General features: G+C 37.7%; 1 protein-coding gene across 1 annotated transcript in view; it reads right to left on the bottom strand.

Moving 5' to 3' along the window:
- The window catches only part of SVEP1 (sushi, von Willebrand factor type A, EGF and pentraxin domain containing 1), a 141,808-nt gene that overhangs the window by 85,555 nt on the left and 28,916 nt on the right, over positions 1-27,337 (bottom strand). Inside the window, exons 4-7 of the mRNA XM_036433048.2 lie at positions 10,159-10,317; positions 9,110-9,289; positions 2,020-2,199; positions 733-930 (exon numbers count right to left, since the gene is read on the bottom strand). Coding sequence (XP_036288941.1) covers positions 733-930; positions 2,020-2,199; positions 9,110-9,289; positions 10,159-10,317 — 717 coding nt within the window. The remainder of the gene's footprint in view (positions 1-732; positions 931-2,019; positions 2,200-9,109; positions 9,290-10,158; positions 10,318-27,337) is intronic.

Genomic DNA, 27,337 nt, shown 5'->3' with positions numbered 1-27,337 from the left:
CTTCACCAGAAGTAGTGAAAACATGCCTGCCTTATACGCAGAGGCTATTTTTGATCTAAAGGTTCAAGCTTTTCTGTGTATCTCAGGGAAAGTTGCTTTTACTGGTAGGAAAATTCTTCCCCTCCACCCCCCTTTTCTTTCTCTTTCTGGAACTCTTTGATAAATGGATATTGGGCTTCTAAATTGATCATTGGTATCTCTTAATTTCCATCTGTTCAGTTTCATCAGTTGGAATAGTCAAGTTCATTAGTTCTGATTCTGAAGGAACACCCAACTTGGTTGTTCAAATCAGGAATATTGTTTTCAACAACATCAGTTTCATGCTTTTCCCTTCTTTTAGAGATATTCATATTTTTATTTTTAAGAACTCTTGTTTTCAACACCCACCCCTTCATAGCTGTCTGTACTTGCTGCAAGAAAGATGGTAATGTTCTCCTGTGAATAATGGGTGCAGGTCTCAAAATACATTTAGTCTCACCTTCTTTATATGGGTCAGAAATTCCTCAAAGAATTTCTCCATCTACTGATATAAAACTTACTTGACTTCCAGTTCCTATATTATCCTTATTTTCATATGTTTTCTGTCATTGCCTGGCACGTTGCAACTGGACTTTGTAAATCCACCATTTATCATGGGTTTGCAGCAGAAGTTGCAAAGGACAGTCCCATAATCCATTAACTTGCAATTATATGGGAATTTGGTTTTTAATCTGATCAACATAGAAGACCTACCTTTACAAACAGCTGTCTGAACTCTGGTGCTCCATTTTCCAGAGGTGGTACATCGTAATTCTTCTCTGACTCCAGCTAAAATGAATCCTTCATGGCAACTTAGCTGACAAATTGTTCCAGGTTTGGCTGGCTGCCTGCCGCAGCTGGGAGGGGTTATGATGACACCTTTGGGCATCTGAAATGTGGGGCACTGGCTCTCTACAGTAAGGAATAAGGAAATGAGAGAATGTTCTTTGTGTTCCCACACATTCTCTTTACCCGACAATGCTGGTCACACCAATGTCTTTCAGTACTTATAACAGTAGGTATGGCATTGCTACTGCACTGAATCTTTGTTTAATAATAAATGTTATTCTTCTGTATCAGAGAGATAATCTCTTCTCGGTATGATAATATTAGTGTTTCTGAAACTGCATAGAGAGGGTCGACTGTAAATGAATCCCCTAGTAAGTCCAATGTCCCTCCTGGTCACACCTTCCCTTATGATCACCTACGAATCGAGTACTAGATTATACTAGAACAAAGCTGTAAATCAATTTTGGATGACCTGGCATATTTATAGCATCCAGTTTTCCAATCTTAGATCCTGACATATCTCAATTTTTTCCCATACATGTAGTTCTTCTTCTCCCTTTTTGGGAAGTAGTATATTTTTATTAGCATTACATACCTGCTAATACTCCTAGGTTACTGTATCTGACACATAGTAAGGTTTCACTAATAGTTGTTATCAACATCTCATCATATTATTATAACAATTGTTATTTGTATCTACAGTGTATAACAAGCAGAAAACTAAAAAAGCTACAAAATTTATTCATTCGGGACCCAACTGCAGTAGCGAGATGTCACAGCTCGTATTGAAGGACAAGGGCAGAATATAGGATGAATTTTATGGTCCATTTTAAGATTCATTGGTTCATAATTCATTGGTTCATCAACAAGGTAAAAGTAAATTGTGTTTAACAAAGTGATGGAATTATATGGCATTTCCTTTAAAAACAACACAACAACAACAAAAAAAGAATCACCAAAATTGGCCCCACTTAAAAAAAAAAAAGATTTAAAGCTGTAAACTTCAGTGACTTGGAAAATTAGAATTTCACCAGTAGAGGGGAACAAAACAACATTTATTTATATGCCTATATCTCTGTGCATCTGTATATATGATTTTGTATCTATAGTCATTATGAATCAATTTTTACTTCGAGGTCTTCACAGAAAACAGGGGAATCAGAGAGCAAGAGAAATGAATCACGAAAGGTGCCATAGCTTCCAAAAACTCACCCATACAACGAGGTTCTAAACTATCCCACTGGGCGTTTCCTTGACAGGTCAGCTTAGCACTTCCTTCCAGTCTGTACCCCTCATTGCAGGTAACCAAACACGTTGTCCTGTAGGACATTTCCCCCGTGGAACAGCTCAGGTGGCCATGTCTGGGTTGGCGGAGACGAGGACACGTTCTTACTATATAAAATGAAAACTATTAGATCACTTGTTACTGAATAAGGACAAAAATGATAATTATATGTTTAATAACACTGACACATTGCATGCAAGAAAAGGCCCTTTTCTCCTTTTCTTAAAATGGCAAAGAGTAAAACATACCATTATTTTTTGAGTTAGTGCTAGACAATTAATAGCCGGTGTTTTACATATGCATTGCCCAAGCAATCCCACGGTGTTCAGCCATCAACCCATAGGTGGTAAACTCAAACATAGGAGTCTGGTCCTAAATCAAGGGTGGGGAACCTTTTTGCTTCCAAGGGCCATTTGGATATTTATAATATTATTTGCAGATCATACAAAATTATCAACTTAAAAATTAGCCTGCTATATTTGGTCAGACATTAGTTAAGTCACCCCTAATGCCTTAGCAGAGCCAGACTAAATGAGTTAGAGGGCCCAACACTCCCCAACCCTAACCTAAATGGATGATGATGCCTACAGACAGGGGGTGCTTGACAAAGGCCTTGGCTGTGTTTCCCAGGCTGTGTTCCAACAAAAGGAAGGGAACAGAGATTCCAGGTTGATGAGCAACTCAGTTCTCAGATCTCATGGGCATGTCCTGAGTTTTTTAATGATCCCAGGATCTGCAAAGCAGCCCAACCCTTGCAATCTTAAATTCCAGTATTCTATTCTCTGACGACAACTCATGTCCTTTTAGGATTTTCTCTCCCTTGTCCCAGACATTTACTGTAAATCGTAGTTTATGATGCTGATCTTGATGTAGGCATTAACACTGAATTGTTTGTTTTTTGCTACTCTGGTGAAGAATGTTTCTTGCCAACCCCAGAACCATTCTTCCTAGTTTATTTAGCATAATAATATTCACAGCTAGAAGACAATTCCCCACCTCCATCACAAGGAATGATAGTCAATAAGATAAGAGCTGAAGTTGTGTGGGACTGGACAAGTTTTTGTTTTGTTTTTAAATATATTTTATTGATTTTTTACAGAGAGGAAGAGAGAGGGATAGAGAGTTAGAAACATTGATGAGAGAGAATCATCGATCAGCTGCCTCTTGCACACCCCCTACTGGGGATGTGCCCAGCAACCAAGGTACATGCCCTTGACAGGAATCGAACCTGGGACCTTTCAATCCCCAGGCCGACGCTCTATCCACTGAGCCAAACCGGTTTTGGCTGGACAAGTTTTTTAATTGAGAGAATAGTTTTTGCTTTCCCCATCCTTCTCCTTTTTTGTTTTAAAATACAGAGATGAGGGATAGTACTCCAGCATAGTATAGTGTAAGTATAGGCATGTGACTCCCTGTCATACACAGAGATATGAGGAGGGAAAGAAGATAGATTCCTGTTGAATATGTCAAAGGGTGGTGCGTATAATCATTTTAATAGTTTACAGATATAATCCTATGGCATCAGGGATTATACAAAAAACAAAGACAACTCCTACAAAGGAACAAAGTTAAGTTTGCTCTCAGATGGCACTATTACAGCACAAAAGGCCAGAAGGTGACACAGCAATCTCTAGACATTTTTGAACAAAATGATTTGGGTTCAGTTTTATTGGGACTCTGGACAAGATGTATTTTTTCCTTTCTTTTACTTTTCTGCATTTTCAAATTTTTTAATATCAAACATATTTATTTATGATGAAAGCTTAATTTTAGAGTAATAGGGAAGAAAGCTGGGGCAAATATTCAGTGTATATTCAACCAAAGTCATTTTTAAAATAAAATATACTCTGAAGTAACCCATTCAAATGATATTAGTCGGCAGAGCATAAATACTGGGTGCATTAAATATATGTTTAGGATTGATTGTTCCTTTGAGAAAATTCAAGAATTAGATGTTAGGTGAAGTTATAAAGCCTAGCTTTTCAGTCCCTGGGATGGTTTGAAAAAAGTCAGTTATCAATGACAACAGAATAGAAATCTTTTGCCTTCCACATTGGATTTTTATTAAGTGTGTCCATCACATAAGTAGAATCTTTATTAAATGTGTCTATCAAAGTTATTTTGCCTTCCACATTCTCACTTTCACTGAGTGTATCCATCATGTGTAGCATAATGCCAGGTGCCAGGAAGGATTAAAGGATGAATAAGATAAATTCCTGCCCAGCTGGTGTGGCTCAGTGGTTGAGTATTGACCCATGAAGTAGAAGGGTTGATTGACTCCTGGTCAAGGCACATGCCCATAGTATGGGGTAAATCCCCAGTAGGGAGCATTCACGGGGCATCACTGGCATTTCTTCTCTCTCTACTACTTCTCCTTCCTCTCTGAAATCAATAAAACTAAAAAATAAGATAAATTCCTATAATCATGATACATAAAATCTAAAAAAACATATTAAACAACTGATTTTGGAGTCAATATATTGCTTTAATCACTCTGACTTTTCAAGCGAAGACAAGATGGTTTTACATCTCTCAAGAGTACTGAGAGTAAATTACATTTGGTGTTTCATACACATACAAATTATATTGCTTCTCAAATGTTGGCTTTAATAAGTTTTCATTGCTCCTCAGGGAAAACAAAGGATTCTATAATTCCCATTTGGACATCAACATTTTATACTCCTTGTCAATCAAGAATGGTCATTTATTATCATTTTTAATAGGAACATGCTTATTTATTAGTTTTCATTTATATTTTCTTATTTCAACAGCTGAAAAACTCTAAAAATGTTTCTTGACTTACATTCATGTTAAAGCAATCCTTAAATACAGTCTTTTTAGAGAACAGTCTACTATGTAGTAGACAATGTAAGAACTTGCTCTGGTTTTCATTAAAAAGATAATTTGATTTTCCCAGACACACACTTTTTGTAAATCTTAAACTGTGATAGTATCTATACTAAAAATAAAATAAATCTGATGTGAAGTGTAGGACTCTCATTGTTATTTTAACCTTTTTCTCAGAAAAAAAAAAATACCTCCACAAAATTTGATGTACTGTGATGTTGTGGTATAACTAGTTATTATTGAGAAGCCACAAAAGAATCCCTACAAGTTGGTAATGAAATGCATAATTCAGATAAAATTGAAAAAGAGTATGTCTTTATAAAGAGTATATAAGAGGAATAGGAATTAATTAGTATCTAACACTATAAAATATTAATGATGTAACATTAAACGTGTAAAAGCCTTTATATTTTACACTGGTCTTTCATTTAAGCCTCAATTTTATAAATCTTTTTAAGAAAAAAAATACACTAAAATTATTCTCTGTCCTTATAATTAGATTTAAATTGGATCTTTAAAATATTACTTTCTCCATACTATCCAGCATGAAAAGAAGTGAATGGCCACACAATGGCCACTTTTAATTTAATCCCAGATTTCTCAATGGTAAGGTACACCATCATTTTGAGCCACTAATAAAGAAATGATAATATCTATAAACACATAATGCCACTATAAGATGCATCCCAGTTTTAAAGATATTTGGACGTGGGGGAAAGTGTGTTAGAATTAATGAAATATGCTGTTTCATAGAACAGTTAAGTAATTAAATCCACTAATGATGAGCCAGAGAAAGAGTCTGACTAGGAAATATCTCCATTCAGGACAACCTTTTACCCTGGAAAGGTAGGTAGTGCTTGAGAGTGAAATTGAAGGGATCTTAAGAATATCCATGGTCCTGTACCATATCTCCTTTGATTGCCATTCTTTTATTTAATAATAGGATATCAACTCAAATAATATAAAAGAGAACAAGCCTGCATTTAAAAAATGCAAATGCATAAAAGGAAGTGACACAAGCATATCATCAAGGTGTCTATTTATCAATGTACTTATCAATATGTGTATTTGTTCAAGTTCTCAATCATTCACCAGAGGAATAAGCAAGAATTGAAGGGGAAAAGGTACATTCTGTGCTCATAATGAACTCTAGCTAGCTGGTGATAGACAAGTAATAAAAGTAAGTGTGGTGGTCTGTATTGTAATAAGTTGGCTCAGCTAAGAAACACCTTGTCAGAATCCCCTTATGTGGATCAGGTAAGGGTTGATCAAAAAAACTTTCACTAGATTTGGAAGGTAGGAGGAAGAGTGACCATTGTATCTAGACTCAATGATAGACAAATGCAGACATGTCCTATGGGTCCCAGCTTGTTTCCATCCCACATCCTGACTGCTGACCCTATTAACCAAAGGTGGCCCCAAGTTCATGGCCGGCCAGGTTCGTGGCTGTAGAGCATCAGGATGTGGCTACACAGAGGCAAAGCTTCTCTTAGACTCTCCAACACATTTCTCCCTTGTGGTTCCATTTCAGCAGCTGGACGGCTTGAATTCTCATACTGGGCTGGCAGTGAACTTCTCTGATACTCCAATATCTCTTCTGGAATTTCAATTTCCAGCTCCTTCCAAAATTGTGTGAGGTCTGATTCCTAAAGCAGTCTTTTATCCCCCAACGTGCATGGTGTATTTCCTGTGCTTTCCTGACTGACCCTGACACAAGGGCTAGAATGAGTGGAGGACTGGCCCTCTAAGCCCAGGAGGTTAGCAACAGGGAGGATTTCTACATGGGAACCAAGAGCAAAGGCAGGATGATAGAACAATCAAAGCTGTGTGAACAAAGGGGTGGCTTCCTGAGAGGGTGTGGCCATGTCTTCTGGATGCTAGGGTAGAATGTGGACTGTGGGGGACAAAGAGAAAGGGCCCGTCCTTATCCTATGGGGGTTGTCCATCTGCTTTTTTCACTCTCTTTAAAAGGCCAGTAAGTGAAAGTTAAAATGTAATGTCTTCCAACCTTTACAATAAGGGCTTTGGAATTTAACTGTTGACTTTATAAGAATATTCCTTTTAAATTTAAATGTCTTTTTCTCCCCCCCCCCATTACAGTTTGTATTCAATATTATTTTTGTATTAGCATTGAGTGTACAGCATAGTGGTTAGACGATCACATATTTTACAAAGTATTCCCTCTGATATTTCCAGTCCCTACCTGGTACCATACAGAGTTATAATATTATTGACTAAGATTTTCTATGGTTAACTTTTTCAGTAATGGGATGTGACTTTTTACCATTAGAAATCATGTGACTGAAAAGTCTTCCCATATAAAATGCAGCTTGTCTGAGTTTAGAGATATAGAGTCTACTGTTTTTCTTGGTCTTCTAATATTTGGAATGGCTAGTAAGGGGCAAAAGTTTCTATTTTTCCAGGGCATTCAGAAATTTCATTAAGATTACTTCCAGACATGGATATGTTTTAAAGATTTTTTTTTTCTGGCACATAGTGATTTTAAACTGAACATCAAAGATTTTTAATTGCGTAAATTTCAAGATTTCTGATTAGGGATATATTATGTAATCTGTTAGGGTTTCTTCTCCACTTCATTCTCTTTCTGGATTCCTAATACAAGAAGAGTCTATTTCCTGTGACTATTATCATGTCTCTTTAGACTTTTATATATTTTATTTTAATCTTTGAAAATTTCCCCTATTTTCAGAATTTCATGAGCTGATTTTCTAATTTATTAATTTGACTCTTAACTATGTCCAATCATTGTGTCAGCCATCTTTTTGTTTTCTAAGAAATATTTTTGTGCACAGATTATTCAATTTCTTGGAATTCTGGTCTTATTTTAGTAATGTAATTGCCTTTGAGATTCCTTGTTTCCTCCATTTCTTTCAGATCTCCTTTGTTCAAATTTCTGATTTTCTTCATTTTTTTTCTTGTCTTTTCGCAGATGTAAATGAGAATCTGGACTAGGACCTGATTTAGGCAAATCCACATTTATAAATGGGTTCATATAAGTAGCTGATAAAAATAAACAGAGGTCTCCTGGGGTTTACATATGACCTCTGTTGGGGTGGTGGGCTTCCCTTCTGGGTGCTGGAGCCAAGAGACCAGAAGACAGCACTCCTTACCCTAATCCAGTGAGCTGAGCGATGGGGGGGTCTGGGCACAGTCAAATTCTCAGCTGTATTGCCAAAGGGTGCCAAGGGGATGGAGATAGGTTGCCAGATTCAGAAAACAGCAACAAAAAGCCACAAATTAGGATATCTATTAAATGTGTATTTCACAAAAATCAGCAAATAATTTTTAGTATAAGTAGGTCCCAAATTTGGTATTTTATTTATACTAAATAATTATCTGTTGTTTATCTAAAATTCCCATTTAACTGGGGGTCCTGTATTTCATCTGGCAGCCCTAGATAGGGGGTGAATACTGTCTTCAGCAGCTTCATGGGCAGGGATTCTCAAGTCCTGCACCTTGCTCCCCTCTTACCTTTTCTTTGATAGCTTTCTCTTCCAACCCTACTGGTGAAACCTTAGGACGCTGCCTGTGCAACAGTTGTAACAAGTAGGGAAGTTGATCTAAGAAATGGCAAGATTGGAATTGAGGTACCATTCTGTTTGGTGTTTCCCTGTATTTCATGTGGGATCCTTAGGTCCTACCTGAGTTACTGTCCCCTTTTCTATGGGCCTGACTATGATCTTTGAGGTTTCACTTTAGCAAATTCACACTTTCTCTAGGATGCTATTCCAAGTGCAGGTTAGAGATGGATGAGTTAGCTCATTGCTCCTACTGCAGGCTATTGCTATGGTGCTTTAAGTCCTGCAATCACAGCAAGCATCAAAATCCCCTCTCTGATCATCCCCAAACTTCCCCTGGCACCCAGTCTTGGCTGCTTAAAATCTGAGGTTTGGGGTAACCTGTCCATTTCCTTCCCAGGCAGGCCCTTCCTTTGCTCGTTCACAGAAGAATTACAAAGGCATGATTCATAATGATGTGGTCAATTGAACTTAGTAGTTCTAACTTCAAACTTTCTATAATTTTTTTTCTTTCTGTGGTCTGTGGTCGACGAAATTAAAAGAAACAAAGAACTTACTGGTCCATTAGAGTTTAAGTCAAGAAACTCAAGCAAGACAATCAATAAGCAATGTGAACTGGCAATCCGCATACCTTTGCAGGAGCTCTCTGAACCAGACCACAAACCGTTGGGCTGGCACAAAAGGATGCTGCTTCCCACGAGGTCAAATCCAGGGTGACATCGGACCCCACAGGCTGCATTGAAGTGGTTGTGGCAAGTGTTTTGGATAAAGTAACCGTTTTCTGGAGGCTTCAGGGTAGGGCAGTGCACAACTAACGTTTATAAAAGTAAAATGAAGAAGCAAAGTTAGCTTAGAAAGCATCCACTATCCTTCACTTTTGGGGGACAATTGTAGGGTGACGTCAGACCCCACACACTTCTTTCATTTATAGATACGGCTAATTTACCCACAGAATTCCCACTTGCATTTGAATTTCTAAGTGCCGACTGTATCTGGAAGAACCCATATATCTCACTTCCATTAGGTATTTACTCCCACTTAAAATTTAAAAACAAATGAAATATTATTTGGTATGCTTAAAACATTTTTTTACATATTTTGATACATATGTGGATACAAAATTTTCTAGTTTTTATCCTTCCTACGCTATTAGCTATTTTCTTTCTTAAATAAGGTGGCATCAAATAAAAACCAATAAGGCCAGCAAAGGGGTGTCTGCTTCAAATCCCAAGAGTCACAGCTTCTTGTATATGTTATAGGCTAATTAAATGTTTTTAATTTTTGATATTAATAACACTAAGACACTTATAAAAACACTTTCTTTAAATGAATTTAACTATCACCAGGGCCCAAACTTGTTCTTTTGTTACTCGAATTTGTCATTAAAATATTTGACTTTTTCCTTTTAGATTAATTTAGAACTTTTCCAAGTGGGTAAATCTTTCTGGTTTCATAGTTATATTACCCCTGGCTCAGATCTCCTTTCTCTGGAGCAAGAAATAGGTGTGTTCAGTGATAAGAAATGCACCTTAATAAGAGCAAGGTCTCCCCCCACCCAGATATGATTAGAGAAAGAAGTACTAAAGATCATTTTGAAATGAATTGGATGAAAATACCAGCATCCTATCCCTCCAAGAGACCCACTTTGCTATTTCCTGTTTGCCAATGGGGCAGGCTTACCCTCGCAGGTCTGGCCGGAAGCCCTGTAGCCCTCCTTGCAGACGCAGTCCTCGAGGGACGTACTTCCGGGTGGAGAGGTGTGATTTTCATCAGGACATGGAAGGCAAGTGCTGATGCCCCCTGGCACACCTTCTGGTTTGAATGTCCCTGGTGGGCAAGCTGAGGGCAGGCCAGAGAAGTCCGTTTCATGTGGTGCATCAATTGATAATTAGCAACATTTTTGAGACTAATTAGAAAGGAAAAACCGAACAACAGCCTTTCATAGTAAAAATCATATAATTCAAGAAAGGACGTTTGCCACTTCTTTTGTTTTGTTTTCTAAAGAATGGTGGAATTTGTTATTTGCAGGTTATGAAGTGGCCTCTTCTGTCCCACAATTAGTTACAATTACAACACAGAGAGCATGATATGTCTGAGCTTTTTTGTGGGGAAACTCCAAATAGTAATGCATATAAAGGGACTAAAAGAAATGAATGACACTGGATGCATAAAAAAATGCCATAATAGGTATGCTCTATATTCCATTTCTGCCCCCCCCCCCACCTCCTGTGTAGCTGTACCACCCGCACCCTCTCCCAGCAGATATGCAAAAGGCACTAAGCCCATACTTTCTGTTCGGAGCCCTTGACAAAGGACAGGAGAAAGTGAAGGGCTTGAGGAAGATATTTCAACTGATGGGAAATAGGCCCTTTGAAGAAACAAGAGTTAGAACCTTGCTTTCCCCAGGCTGAAGAAAAAAAAGAAAAAAGATTAAAAGCAGGATCTAATTGACCTTGCTTCATAGCCTCCCTTGGCACTGACAACACGGCTTTGAATTTGTCACGTACTCTCTCTGGAGTCACATATCTGTAAAATAACTCAAAGTTAAGAATTCAATAATGAAGAAATTGTGGGATAAAGGGACTGGCAGTGCTCAGTTAAGTCAATTAAATGTAGCTCAGTCAAGTATGCATTTGATTATTTAAAAACAATAGCAACTAAGTAATGTGCACCACTATGATGACATCTTATATAAGCTCAATTAATCCTCACAGTTTTAGTAAGTAACATTAATAATTACAATATGTTATTACTGAATGCATAATGTAATAGTTTTATGACAATTTTAAAGATTAGAAAATGGAAGCTTAAAGAGATGTGAAGATTTGACTGCTACTCAATTAGTAAGTGACAGAACTAGAATTTTTGTTTAGACCATAACATTGATTTATTGGTGAATTTTTATGACAGAAATTCAAAATTACATGAATCTTGCTCTTAATTAGCAAGTCAAATATTTTTAAATGGTAGCATAGTCTCTCTCTATTGCTATTTGTTTAAGGTCTGTTTCTGGGCAATAAGATGTGGCTAATTTATTTTTTTAAAGACTTTATTTTTTAAGGTTTACAATAAAATTGAAATAAAGGATGCAGTTGTAATTTAAAGAAAATATTTAGGCAACATTTATTATGTCCCAAGGACTATTCTACATATTACCTTTTAAATCTTAAGGATCTATGAAGTAACTAGTACTATTCATCTCATTTTATAGATGAGAAAAATAAGGCACCAAGAAGTTAATCATGGCCAAAGTTGCACACTGAGTAAGTGGAAGAGTTGGAATTTGAACCCAGATCATCTGTACCCAGAGGCCATTTTTGTTTGTTTGTTTGGGTTTCTTTTGGTAATCCTCACCTGATTTTTAGAGTGGAAGGGAAAGGGAGAAACAATGAGAGAGAAACATCGATGTGAAAGAGACACACTCATTGATTGCCTCCCACACAGTCCCAATCAGGGCCTGGGATTGAGAGGTACATGTCCCTGAGCAGAATTGAACCTGGGACACTTCAGTCCGAGGGCCAACACTCTATCCACTGAGCCAAACCAGCTAGGGCCCAAAGGGCAATGTTTTTTACTACTACATGTGCTTGCCTCAAACCAAGGTTTCCTGTCCTAACCATTATTATATGCTAAAAATATAAATTATCATTATTGAGAGTCAAGGTTTAATTATTAGAAAAATAACATTCTCAAATTCTTGATTGTATTTTAAAACAGAAGATAATATTTTTGCATGACATATAGTAGAAAATTCTAGAATTAGATCAATTTATTATTATTTAAGAAACATTTTAAAAATAATTATGATAATATGCAAAATGCTTCAGCAGAAAGGGAACACTGCTTCAAAGCATATTATTAAATATTGAATTATTCATGTTACTGAATATTTCTTTCTAGAAAAAGTTCAGTAAATATTTGTGCAGACCCTCAAGAAGATGCAAAAATACATGATCTCCTTTAAACAGAAACCAGCAGATGTAGGAGAAAATGATAACTGGAGTAAATGCACAACTGGAAAAGAAAATATACGCTGTAATAGCAAAAATTAAAATTATCATTGGATGCAGTTAAACGAAGCCGTAAAGTTCTAGAACAACAGAACTGAGCAGACTCAGGAGAAGTAATAGTTGTGATATTTTTTTAAAAATATATATATATTTTATTGATTTTTTACAGAGAGGAAGGAAGAGGGATAGAGAGCTAGAAACATCAATGAGAGAAAAACATGGATCAGCTGTCTCCTGCAAACCCCCCCCCCCCCCCCCCCAACACTGAGGATGTGCCTGAAACCAAGTACATGCCCTTGACCGGAATCGAACCTGGGACCCTTCAGTCTGCAGGCCTATGCTCTATCCATTGAGCCAAACCGGTTTCAGCAATAGTTGTGATATTAATGCAAGTATTTATTCCTTACCTGAAGCTCAAGAGATAAAAAAAAAATACCTCATCAAATTACAGGCAAAATTAATAAAAAAGTGATTTACACCCAGGATAAAGAAAAGTATTACAAGCATCTAGTAAGAAAAACAAGTTACTTACAAATTGGACAATCAAACTGATATTTCATTTTTCCTGTACAAAAACATATGCCAGGAAAAAGATATACAGATACATGGGGAGAATATTATAAGCTCCCAATTCCACATCTGAGCAAGTTATTGGTAAATATGAGAAAAGAGAAAGACATTCGAGGATATGTATGACTTCTGGAAATAAAGATGTATTTCATTGATTGATAATAAAGAACTCAGATATGGGGGAAATGACAATAAATTGCTTGAGATTAAGCAACTAGTGGAACATTGCCAAATCTCTTACTAACATAACTGTGAGAATGAATATCAAATAAAGCCCCTTGTTATAAAGAAGGGCATGTGCTCCAAGAAAGAAAATAATCATCTTTGTATAATATAAAGAAGAAAGGTTTAAAATATTAGAGAAATTTGGAGATGGGTGAGAAGATGAAGAAGGTAATGGTCTCATTTCTTCCCATATACATCAAGGTGATAAAACTGAAAGAAAATCATAGCTCCAAATTTGCACATAAAAATACACATAAGCATGAACAGAAAAAGAATGCGTAACCTCCAAATCAGGGGAGGGGGAAAAGGACAAAGGTCAAAAACATAGGAAAATAGAAGAAATATCAGAAAGCATTAGAAACAAAGGTGATGGAAGAGTATCAAACTCATCAGTCATTCTATCTGTCCTGCAGAGTACGTTACCCTTACCTCTGCTCTGGCACACGTCACACTGTAGTGACATGAGCACTTGTCTCTCTCTTTTAGTGGCCAACATGCTCTTGGAAGTTCAATCTTCCAGTTTTCTGACCCCAACCATTAGTCATCCCAGAGCCTGAGTCAGCAGCCAATCAGTCAAAGGAGGGCAGGGGAACAAGCTCTGTTGGAAGGTGGACGGTGGGTTTGGTTGGAAGGAGGACTGAAGTCAGAGAAACTAACAACAGGGTGAAGCAAAGAACATGGGTCTTGGAGTCAAGACAACTGAGTTGCAATCTTGATTCTCCCACTAACAAGCTGTGGGTCACTGGCAAGTGACTTTGTTTTCTTTTCCTACAAAATACAGAAGTTACAATTGGTGATGTCTATGAAATTTCCAAGGCTAACATTTGGTGATTCTATAAATAGAAAAACACTGAAAAGTTAAAAATACCTTTCACATTAGCAGCCAGAATATGTGTACAGATTTTATAATTTATTTTAAAATAATATTACACAAAAAGGAACTAATGTTACTCTTACTCTCCAAAACCTTTTGAGTAATCAGGAATTTACAACACTGGAGAACAGTGTTTTGGATAAAAATATACAAAAGCACATTTGGAAATATATTGTGAAATTCATAATGATAATGGAAAACAGATTTGAGAACTATTTAAAAGCATTGCATAATTCTGGTGGATAGGTGTAATCAAACTCTCTATTTCTAAAGGGGGAAAATTCCTCATCTAAAACCAGGCAAAAGTGAAAAGATGAAATAGACTGTGGTTTGAACAAGTCCCACAAGTGATGGTAAATGGCTAGAGTATGTTTTTCCCCTTTTAATATGAAATGTTTCCTTCCTGGAAATGAACCAAATATTATTTCTTAATTGCTGTTTTTGTTGTTGTTAAAATAAGCACTTTCTCTTTTCAGAAACATCTTGGCAGTTACCAGCTACTATTACTGGAAGTGTGATTCTTGAAGCTAACATTAGGTTTTTCTTCAACTAATAACTCATTTCTTTGGCGGTAGTAAATTAAAACATCAATAAGTTTGGAACATGTAAAATACAAATAAGTCTTCATTCTCTGTAATCTATCCTACCCACTAAATATCAAGTCCTTAAACGACTATTTTAGTTAATATTATATTATACAATAACTTTAATTTCATTAAATTCTTTCCAATTCATAATCCAAGATTCATTTAAAAAATTTATAAATATTAACAGCCTCTATTCCCTGCATAAAGAACCAGTGGCATCAGCTGCCCATAGGCAGTGCCCTACACAACTCCAAGGTAGTCATTCAGTAGACTACAAAAGTATCCAGGAGTTGTGCAACTTAAAAGCCCTAGCTTCTAGTATACCTAAGTAAGGCACAAGCAAATTCCTGGGTCCCCAAAGAAAGGCTCTTTATTATTACCACATTATGCTTCTCAACCTTGTGGATTTGTTCTGAATAAGAAAGTTGTTCCTACAAACAGTTGTGCTAGGATTTTTGTTTTTTTATTAAAAATTTTTAATGTTGACACTACTGTAGATGTCCGCCATTTCCACCCTCTTTGCCCATCTTCACCCACCCTGCCTCCCTTCTCTTGGCCTTCACTACACTACTGTCTCTGTCTAAGGTTCTTTAGCTAATCCCTTCACCTTCTTTATCCAGTCATCCCACTCCCCTCCCCCTTGGCACTATTTTGAGCACAGGAATCCACTGCACTCGAAGAGAAACAATTTCTCCAAAGCTGAGCCAATATGTCCTATAATAATAATATCTATAATAATAAAAGCGTAATATGCTAATTAGAACAGATGTCCTTCCAGACCACCTTCTGGACAAAGCTGGGGCTGCAAGGGAAGCCTGGGTCCTGGGTGCCGGAGGGAAGCCAGTGCCGGGAGCTGAGGAAGGAAGGCCTACTCTTGTGTGAATTTTGTGCATCGGGCCTTTAGAGTATAATATAAGAGTCAAGAACCTAGACGTACATACAAGGAGGTTTTTATTTTTATTTTTTTATTAGACAGACAAAATGCTTTCTATTTTCATCAATGAATTGTAACTGCCCTGGATCCTGCATATCCAAATCTGTGTGAAATGAATTAGCATTCTGCCAATCACCCTGAGATTGCTTAGCTCATTTGGCTGGAATACAGACTACTGGGGGAAAACTGTGAATTTGAGCAACTGGGGTGCCATAGCAGCAAATGGCACTAGCTGCAGGACACCATGTTGCAAACCTAAACACCTGCTCAGACTAAAAAGATTCCTGATGGATTAGGATGAGTCTATCAAAAACCAAACACCAAAACCCTCAGAAGACTGTGTCTAAAAGAAGATGCATCAGCAGTTAACTTCCATATGTTAAGGATTAATACATGAAAAAAAATTTTAAACTCAATAGCTCATTCTCATATTATTTTACATTCCCATCACCAGGAATAAAAGTAAGCGTTTTACTGTACTCACATTAGCACTGGGCATTGCAGGTTTTAAAACTACCAACTGATCATTATTTAAATGTGAAGTCCTGTGAATTTCAGGGTAATAGCATTTCTACTTAAACCCAGAGTGGAGATTCAGACGTGTGTAGGCCCAACAGAAGTTTATTTGCAAAAGGGCCTGAGAGCCTGATGGGAGAAACTTCCACCAGAGTAGGAGTAATAGTCAGAGTGTTACAGCCCAGAATGGCACGGCCTTTGGCCAATGAGAAACAGACAGAGGGGTGGCATGAAGCAGAGTTCTGCAAGCCCGCCTCTCTGCCAAATGCTGGACTGCCAATGAACCTAGAAAAGGGGTTGTGTCAGTAAAGGGGCATTCGAGGGGCTCAGGGCAGCAGCTCTTTACCCACCAGTACGTAAGTACTTCAATATTGTATCAACTTTTACCACTGTACTGATGCACAGCTGCTGAGTATCAGCCTGTCCTGAGGAACAAGAACACTGCTGCACATTGGACCTAATAACTCTTGAACTTAGCAGTCAGAAAGAAAGGAAGGTTCTGAGTATAGTTCGGTGTTGACACATTTGTTTCCCTGTGGGTCTTAATTTAACTCTCCCTGTGGGTAAGTTATACCCAGCCTGCGTGGCTCAATGGTTGAGCATTGACCTAAGAACCAGAAGGTTACTGTCTGATTCCTAGTTGGGGCACATATAAGCCTGAGTTGTGGGCGTGATCCTGGTAGGGAACATACAGAAGTCAGCTCTCTCTCCTCATTAACCTCTTTCTCTCGCACATTCTCTCTCTCTTCTTTCCTCTCTGAAATCAATAAAAATAAATATATTTTAAAAAGAATTATTTTAAAAATAAAAGAGTGGTAAGTTATGAGTAAAGTCTCAGGCCCTAGTTGCCTTTGGTATTTCCTTTCCTCATCGCCTCCACCTCACTTCTGTAAGACTTTAAGGCCTTTGGGGGTTCGGAAAGGTGGATTCTAACAGTTGCTGTTTTCCATGTCCTTTATTGCTACATTAATTTAAAACATTATTTTATGACTTGATTAATCCTGTAACCTCCATACCCACAACCTCTTCTTTTTCTGGCCACAGATGCCAAATTACATTTCTTATAACAAGGCTCTGATCATGCCACTTTCCTGCTCAAACATCTTCAATGGTTTGCAGTTGCCCAATAACCAGAGGCCATCTCTGGAACCGAGAATTTAAGTCCCAGAACAGTCTGGTCCCCACCCCTTTCCTTTCCTGCCCTCAAATACCATCATGTTCATATATTAGCCTGTTTTCCCACTTACAGAAGCTATCTCCAGTCCCCATCACAAGTCTGCACTTTCCTTTCTCCACAATACTATAGCCCATTTCTAACTGTCCAAATTCTATCTTTCAAGCTCAGTTCAAATCCCATCACCTCCGTAACTAAATGTCAATATTTTTTGAACAGCTTTAGCATTCTGTATATCATATATTCCAATCACTTTTATTTTTGTTTAACATCACTTGCTTAGAATTGCATTAACCACAGTTCTTAGTTCATGACACACATTCTGACTTCTTTCTAGTAATCACAGGTTGTTTTTTTTTTTTTTCATAATAAGCTACTTTAAAGCAAGTACTATACAGCAATCATATTTTCCAAAGTATCTAAAAGATCTTTGATAAATAGTTAAAGGAGCCAACAAACATATTTAAATGACTTCCTTCTGTAGTGTCCATAAAACCTGATTCAAAATGATCCATTCTGTGTGGTCTAATCTATTGCACCTTGAAGTACTCCACTCAGCTAGTAATTTTTTCCCCTCCCATATTAAAATGTGTGGATTATTTTCTGAATAATGTGTGTGTAAATAAAATTGCAAAGCTTCGAGTTTATTCTTAAAACAATAACAATGACAATGTTTTCAGCTAGGGTGTGTATTAAGATCATTTTGGATACTTTCTGGAAAAATATTTTGAAGGATATAATTTTTCATTTTCAAGCACATGGTATATTTCACTCACTCCCATATATCCCTACAGATAAGGATGATTTAAGAACTTTGAGCTATGATTAAGTAATGTTTTTGCTTAATTGTGTTTATGTTTTCCTCCGTAATTCTTACAAAAGTCATCATGGGGCATAAGATATATGATAAATGAAGATCACTATGCTTCCACAAAGGCTATTCCTAATCAACACACACAGAGCAGTGTCACTGTTGGATTTGAGAGCACCAGGAAAAACCTGTCCACAGAGAAGAAATGCACACAAAAGCAGAGGAGTCTGTTCTCAAAAAGATGAAGTAGATAAACTTTTCTTAGTCTTCCTACTAAGTACAACTAGAAGCCCCATACATTATATATAAAATAAACAGAAAGTGGCATAAAAGAAGGCAGTGAGGGAACTAGATACCCAAGAACCTTCACGATTGTGTGCTCTTTGAGCTTCCTTCTTCCATGCATATCCCAGACTCAGAGAAGAAGTTGGCAATCCCAAAGCATGAATGCGAATGGGGAAAACACCCCAAAAACCAAACAACAAAAGGATGAAGAAAAGAGCAGCCTCCCAAGATAGATCACATTTAGACAAAAACCTCTGAACTCCTCTCCTCTAGCTAAACATCACAGAAAAACTGTGGTCCAACCTCAGCCATACCAGGCAGAGGCTAAGTGGAACCTAGACTTCTACTCTTGCAAAGCTCTAGTGAGCATGCCAGGGACTCTGCCCGAGTGCTATCAGAGAAGATTAAGTAGACAGAGGGGTCCTTTATGCTATCGGAGACCATAGGGGTGAGGATTGTGTCTCACTTCCACACTCACCCAGAAGTAACAAGGGCTCCCATTTTAACGGTGTTATGGAAGGAGAGTCAGGACTTCCACCACCAACCAGCAAAGAGGTCACAGCCTTGCAGTGTTAGTGGAGGCCATGTGAGGAGCCACAAAGAGGCCCTCCCAGCCCTCCTAGCCAGGATGCTACCCTGTTTCCCCGAAAATAAGACAGTGTCTTATATTAATTTTTTTCTCCCAAAGTTGCGCTAGGTCTTATTTTCAGGGGATGTCTTATCTTTCCATGCGCTAAGTCTTATTTTCGAAGGGTGTCTTATTTTCGGGGAAACACGGTATCAGTGGCAGCTTAGCAAGAACTTCCATCCACATCCAGTGGTAATGAGAACCCTGGATACATATACTTATCAATGGAGGCAAAATGAGGAACCTGAATTCTATGTTCACCTGGCAGAATCAAGGCAGTGTTCTTCATTCCTCGTCCTCTGCTTTAGAGGAATATTCACATAATATCTTAAAGTTCTCCAAGATTATGGAAATGGAGAATAGATTAGTGGTTGGCAAGAGGTAAAAGGAGCTAGTTCAGGTAGGAGGAAAGAGCATACTATGGGTCTTTGGGGTGATGGAGCTGCTCTGTATCTTTCCTGCATCAATGATAATATCCTGGTTGGGATATTACACTATAGTTTTTGCAAGATGTTAGCTTTGGGAGAAACTAGGAAAATGATATAGGGGATCTCTCTGTATTATTTCGTACTGCTTGTGACACTATAATGATCTCAAAAGAAAAGGTATAATGAAAAACAAAAAGCAAAAGGCAAATAAGCACAATTTCTAAGTATTTCAGAAAAAGTCAAGAGATAGAAACTGCATCTTGGGGACTGGGGTCTTTTTTTTGTTATACCTCCACTACACAGCACATGGACTTGGAGTAAGCATTAATACATTTTGAGTGAATGAGTAAGTAAATAAATAAAGCAAAGTGCATGCTTAGATACTAGAACACAGCATATGGAAACTCTGCTTGGTTCCCAACTTCCTGGGAATTTTCCACTCCTTTTATGGAGAAGCAAAGGTGAACAAGTCTACTGACCCTGAGAAGCACTGGCTTAGAATCAAAGGCAGCCATCTGGAAGGCCACAGCTCAGCAATAGGAAGTGGCTAATCACACATTTCTTTCTTTCATGTTCTCTAGTTACTGAGATTATTTTTGACATTTAGCCCTAAACCCATGGCATTTGCGTGTGTGTGTATGTGCACCTGTGTAAAGCTATTTGCATGTGTTGATGATTGAGGGTGTGGGGTAGTGTTTCAATTCATGTAACAATGCAAGATAGCATTCCTGGGTATTATGGATTTTTAGATTTAAGTAATTATTTAATAAATATGTAAAGTAAACCAGTTCTACTATACTATACATAGAATAATGTTAGTGGTTGTGAAATTTTCTATTACCTGATATTTATAATTTTTTAAAATTATGGAAGCGGTTAAATGAAAATAAATCATTAACTATGGAAAAAGTTATAAGACAGACTAGAGGCCCAGTGCATGAATTCGTGCGCAGGTGGGGTCCCTTGGCCTGGCCAGTGGTCTGGGGCTGGCCAGCCTGGGGGAGGGACTATGGGCAATTGGCTGGCCCAGGACATTGGAGGTTGGCAATGGGAGCACACTGACCACCAGATGGCAGTTCCTTCATTGAGTGTCTGCCCCTTGATGGTCAGTATGCGTCATAGTGACCAGTGGTTCAGCTGACCAGTCATAATGGTCACTTAGGCTTTTATATATAGATTTGTAAGGTGGCAAGGTAAATAATTAAAAATCAATAAATTTGTATAGAAAAACATTGTTTAAAAAATGCAGTGAAATCCCATTTATAATAAGAAAACTATATATTGCTTAGAATAATTTGAAGGAGAGTAGTATATATAAATATATACTGATATATAAATAAGAAGAGCAATTTGTAAATTTATGTTGGAGGAATACACCTCTCCAGTCATTATAATACTCGTGTATACTGTTCATCATATTCTATTCCATGTATCAAGGTATCCATAAAGCAGTTGTTAGGCATGAAAAAATATCCTTGACCTCCAACCAATCACACCTCTCTTTAAATAAGGTGCAATAAGCAGGTCCTCTAAGAAGCTCAAAGATGCAATCTATTCAAGATTTGGATAAAAATACATAAAATAATCAACACTTGTTGAATTGTAAATTTTTATAAAAACTTTAATGCTTTAATTTCCCCCCAAACATGATTCATTTGAACAAACTGCTTCCATAAAGCAGTTGTGAAATAGTAACGGGTAGTCTTTTATTAAGTCCTTTTAAAGTCTCTTTTTTGAAGACTTTCCAGAAATTTGAGAAAGTGAATGATTGTAATGATTAGGTAACAACTCCTTTTGCAAACTATAAGTTTTCCAATTCTTTAGTTTCAGTCAAATTGAAAAAGGACCTAAGGGAATCATCACTTAATAGATCATTTATAATACTTTTTTGGTGATAGATAACTCATGTTATTTTTGGCATGGAACTCAGGAGGAACTCAGAGAATTTAGTGACATCAGTTTAACATGACTTTTTCAAGTCCCATCTACATATTTGTATGAAGAAGTTTGCCAGCACTAAAACCTATAAAAATAGAAATAAAATTGATCCTGTATGCTCTCATTCTAATAGCAATAAGAATGTCAAACCTCAGAGGGAAGGTAGGGGAGAGTGGGGGTAATGGGGAGAGATAAACCAAAGGACTTGTATGCATGCATATAAGCCTAACCAATGGACACAGACACCAGAGGGGTGAGGTCAAAAGTAGGGGGGTAGGGGAGGTCAAGGGGGATAAGGACACATGTAATACCTTAATCAATAAAGAAAAAAAAATCCATGGATACATGAATAATCCATCTCATTAAAAGATGAATCTCCAATAGTATCTTATTTTCTATGTATCAAAATTTACACTTTGAAAAATTATATATAAATCACAATTATAATAATAACTCAGTCTAACAGCAATTTTGTCATAGAAAATTTAAAAATTAGTTTCAATTTATATTTATAATTTCTGTAGTAGATAAGTAGAATGCTGTGTTCAATAAAAGGCTTTAAGACATAAAAATATATTGGATTCAAATAGAATTATGTGATGGAAGTAGAATGGAAGAGATTTAAGAAAAGAAGCCATGTCAAGTTTTAAACAACTCGCTTGTTCACAAATGCATACTTCTAGAAGGAATCCAATTTGCTATGGCATTTTAATTTCAGTGAGTACATTCCTAAGTGATAAAATAGTTTCATTTTAAAATGTCAACACAGTACTATGGAGATGCCATCTTTTAAAATCTTGCCAAAAAAATTTAGATGGCTCAGGGATACATGGGTTTTTTATTTTTTTTAGGAGTTACATGAGCAGAGACCTTTGAAGACTACTGATTTGGCAGATGATGCTTTCCGTGTGTGTCCTTTTCATTATTACCTGAAAGAGTTACCAATAGTGGGGATGGGGTAAAGAAGAAAAAAGGAAAACTTTTCAGTAATAAGCAGGATTTGGTTCTAATACTGATTTTGACAATTTTAGAATATTGGGTACATTTTTGCATGTATTTCTAAAGAATGCTGTATTCTGACTTAGGAGGTTTCAGTTTAAGATGGTGAAGTAGGAAGATCTTGGGTCACCCCCCTCCCGCCCCCAAGAACACATCAAACAAGCACCTTCATATGGAACAACTGCCTCTGAAAAACACACACCTAAAAACTGTCTGAGCATCAGGCGAAGAAAAGAAGGCCCAGGTGGAAACAGGTAGAAGAGGATGAGACACAGGCTCACCCTAAATCCCATCCCTGGCATGGAGTCCCCCCCCCCCCCCCCCCCCCCCCCCCCCCCCACACACACACATTTGGGAGGGAACTCAAAACCCAAAGCTTCTCCCTGAAGAGCAAAACACCCTTGGCACCCCAACTGAAAGCCCTGCACCTGAGAGGTGAGCTCCCATAACTTCCATAAGACTACAACAAACTGAGGAATGTCTCTTAAAGGGCTACTCACTGGCACCAGGGCTCAGCCCAAAGGCAGCCGGTCCAGAGGTGCCCAGACTTACATGAATGAGGCGCATTTGCTCCTGAAAGCGTGGGCCTGAGGGGCACACATCTAACCAAGGTGGGGTTGAATGACATGGTTCGTCATTCAACATGGGGGGCAGCATATTCATGCTCTCTCTCTGCCTCGCTTCAGCCAGCAGGCACCATCTTGCCTTTTCCCTCCTTCTTTGTCCTGGCAGACACCATCTAGATGCTCTCTCTCTTTGCCACACTCCAAAGGGCCCGTATCTCCGAGGGGGGCTTTGACACACATGTGGTGCCCCAGTTTTTGCTGCTATCGCTCAGGGGATATGCCATGATCGCCTGGTTGTAGTGTGCAGGGAGCTGTGCGCTTTGGTATCAAGGGGCTGTAACAATTGGAGAGACAGTTGTCAGCAAGGCAAGCTACCACCCCAGGGCACTGCACAGACAGCAGACTGAAACAGTCCTTCTGCGTAAGAGGCCTCCTACGTGTTTGTCTTGGAGCTCTGGCCTGGAGGCAGGCTTCAGGCTTGGCACACAATCAGGGCTGCAGGTGCTCTCCGGTAACAAAGGCAGGTGGGTGTCATCTTTGCTCTCTCCCTCCACCTCCCTGTAGCTCACTGATATGTCCTAGAAAGGAGCTTATAGATTTTTCTGCTATATTTATATGACTATATTTATATAAGTATATTTATATGACTGCTGCCTAGGGGAGACCTCCACATTGCCTAGCTCTTAGGCTTATGGTCCCATAGGAATGTATATATTTGCATACTTCAAAAGCTTCTACCTGAGGGTCTTGGCATACCCTCAACCCCTAGGAGACATTAAAAATAAAATGAGCTCCTTCAGAATCACAAAGGTTTGAAAGACAACCAAGAATCAAGATTGGGTTCATCTCCTACAGGAGGCCATTCCTTCAAGATTGGGAAAGGGGAGAGGTGGCTGTTTTATCTACTGCACAGAAATCAATCAACACAGAGAGCAGAAGGAAGGAACAAGGAATAGATTCCAAACAAAGTATAACAGGATATAACCTCCAGGGGAAAAACCTTAAGGAAATGGAGATAAGTAATTTACTTGATAAAGAGTTTAAAGGAATGGTCATACAGATGTTCATAGAACTTGGAAGCAGACTAGGTGAACACAATGAGAACTTCAATAAAGAGAGAGAGAGAGAAATACAAGAAAGTACCAAATATAAGTCACAGAGCTTAGAAATACAATGGACTGATTTCGGAGTTTAGTGACATTTCACATTTATGGTCTAATTCTATGTGTTTTCCTGTTACAGAGTTATGATGACTGGAAAATACACTCCAAGGATTGTAATATCAGAGCAAACTAGCCTCCTCTAGGCAGCAGTTAACCATTCTGGTCCTTAAATTGATGGAAACCCATGTCAACATGCTAGCAATATTTCCTCATAAAAACCAAGTAGGAATACATTCTACAAATTCCTTATACCTTACAAATCCATTATTAGTCACCTCTAGGAATGTTTGGGGGGGAACAAAGATTCTAAACTCTGCTCAGAGAACAAGATTTCCAAATGTTCTGGTTTTCATTCAAGAATTTCTAGAGCTTTCTGTCCTCTCTCTTTCCAAAGAAATTGTATAATAATACTTAGAAAGGAAAGTGTGTGTGTGTGTGTGTGTGTGTGTGTGTGTGTGTGTGTGTGAATTGTCTATATATGTTTACATATATAATAAGATATTCCCAAGTAAATACTCAAGTGTTTCTATGTCCTAGTTACCCTCCTTTTATAAAAAAACAATAGAACTGGGCTTTGGCACGTATCTAGCCTCAGCCTTGGCCCCCATCCAGCTATAATTTTCAATCTGCTAATTATTCCAAAATCACTGAAATGGAGTCCATATCTGCAAAGAGCAGTGTCCTCAAATGCCTATTGCCTCCATGCTCTGTCTCTCAAATCCCTTCAGGGGAAACTCAGAACAGCTGCAACTACTTGGATTTACAACAGAAGTTCACAGACTATTCACAACTGATGGGATGATCCAGCCATTTAAAAATGACCAACCTAGTGCATCCATGGTTCACTGCATTAGACTTATTGTTGACAAAGTTAAACCACATGTAAATATTTTACATTTAAATGAATTAAATACACTTTTCTAAGGCGAGACTGACAGGGAACCAAAGATTGTCTGCGCCACCCCGAGACCCTGCCCTATTCAAACAGAGTACGGAAACCCTCCTAGCTGAGACACTGCTGATCCTCACATTTTAAAAAACTTCTTATCGTGTGCCTTTTTGCTAGGGATCCGATGGTTCACAAGGCAGAGGTGGAAACCATGCAATGGCCTAAGATTTCAATCATGAGCTCTTGCCCATCTAAGATTCTGATATTCAAGTTGATGTTTTACCCAACCCTTTTTCCTGAACACTTACTATGGGCACTGAAAGCAGGCAGTGGGGATACAAAATGAATTGGAGAGTCCCAGCCTGTTAGAATCACTAGTCTGATGAACTAGGAATAAAGAAAATAGTTGGTGTGGTGGGAAAAGGAGCCAGAAGCAGCATGAAAAAAGGTCTGAGGAATGAAACAATGTGTTATTTAGGGGAAGCTACAACTAGTTCCAGCTTTTAGCTCAAAAAGCAAAGAGAGATCAAATCACGCAAAGCCTTTATTCCATGCTAAGGAGCTTAAGTTTATTTTATGAATGAGTCACAACTGAAAAACATTAAGCAGATTTGCACTTTATATAATTCATTTTCTTCTTTCCCTTCCTAGCATTAGTTTGAACCATGTGACACTGCTATTTCATGGGTTGAAAAAGTCAAATATTGATGATCTCCTAAGGGTCAAACTAATACTTAATATATATATTTTTAATTGTGTTTATATGTTGAATGTCTATTTCTATAGCTAGACTGTAGACTCCGGAGCTAGACAATTTGGGTTTATAAACCAGTTCTAATAGCTGTACATCTCTAAACAAGTTACTTAATCTCAAACTTTTACTTTCCATGTCTCTAATGGAATGATACTCCAGAGAGTTATTGTGAACATTAAACAAGCTAATATACATTAAGGCTTGGAAAGTATCTGGAATACAGTGAGCACTATTTTAATATTAGTTATCATCATTATCATCATCATCATCATCATCATCAACACTGTCCAAAAGCCTATGTTAAACGTGAAGGATGAAGAAAATACTAGAGCTAGAAATAGAAGCACCATCTTTTGTTTAGATGCTATACTTTTTCAGTAATCTTCCCTTAGCTAAAGTTAAATGACTAATCCTAGAAAGATATTTTCTCAACCCTTTAAACTTTCTAATGTAGTGTTAAAGTCCCACACAATATCTGAGTCATACAAAATATTTGCAGGAAATGAAACTGAGTTATGTGGGATTTTCTTTTATTTTTATTTTTCTTTTTTTTTTCTTTTTTTAATCATAGGCCTTTTATAAAGCACTGATTTAAAACAACAACAAAAATGATATACAAGTATTCCTGGCCTTTCTCCATTTCTAATTCCCTAAGGAGTGATGTAAAATCAAGAAGAAAGAGCAAAGACAATAGATTTGAGCTAAGGCTTGGAAGGCGAGTTTATATGTGCACGTGTGTGTGTGTGTGGGGGGGGGAATTTTAAGAAATATGTGCAAAAGAGTTATAGTTTCTAAGGGAAACAATGATGAGAAAAGGCATATTAAGAAATGGAGTTAGGAAAACACAAGTAAAGGACTTACACTATTTTGAAGTTTATCTTTCATTGCAATGCCTCTCTTTGACTGGACCAACACAGTGGGTAGCTTTCTAAGTACTACAACTATGTTTCAAATTCTCCTTTTCTAGCATATTTTTAGTGTTATATTCTGTCAAATATGGTGTCTATGTTCAGTGCCATCATATAAGTGGTTAAGACATACACGAACAGCCCTGCCGGCATGGCTCAGTGGTTGAACATTGATCTATGATACAGGAAGTCACAGTTTCATTCCTGGTCAGGGCACATGCCTAGTTGCAGGCTCCATCCCCAGTAGAGGGTGTGCAGGAGGCAGCAATCAATGATTCACTCTCTTAATTCATGTTTTTATCTCTCTTTCGCTCTCCCTTATTCTCTAAAATCAATACATATTTTTAAAAAGACACATACATGAGTAAAGCATCATTCTATCTTGACTTACCTATTTATTCTATGATTCTTGCTTCTGTAAAACCTATTACCACACTCTCTTCAAGACCACCAGCTAAAAGAACATGATTATTTTGAAACCAACTCAAAAGTTTTGAGCCAAAGGAAATTAAAAACCAGTTCAAACATACTGCTGTCTTATAAAATTGAACTCTTTGGCAAAGTATTACTTGTTAGTAATTTCTAACAAGTATCTTCAGA

This window comes from Pipistrellus kuhlii, unplaced genomic scaffold (genome assembly GCF_014108245.1).
Source record: "Pipistrellus kuhlii isolate mPipKuh1 unplaced genomic scaffold, mPipKuh1.p scaffold_m20_p_12, whole genome shotgun sequence".
NCBI classification, from domain to species: Eukaryota; Metazoa; Chordata; class Mammalia; order Chiroptera; family Vespertilionidae; genus Pipistrellus; species Pipistrellus kuhlii.
The sequence above is the reverse complement of the archived record's forward strand: the minus strand, read 5'-3'. Positions and strand labels throughout refer to the sequence as shown.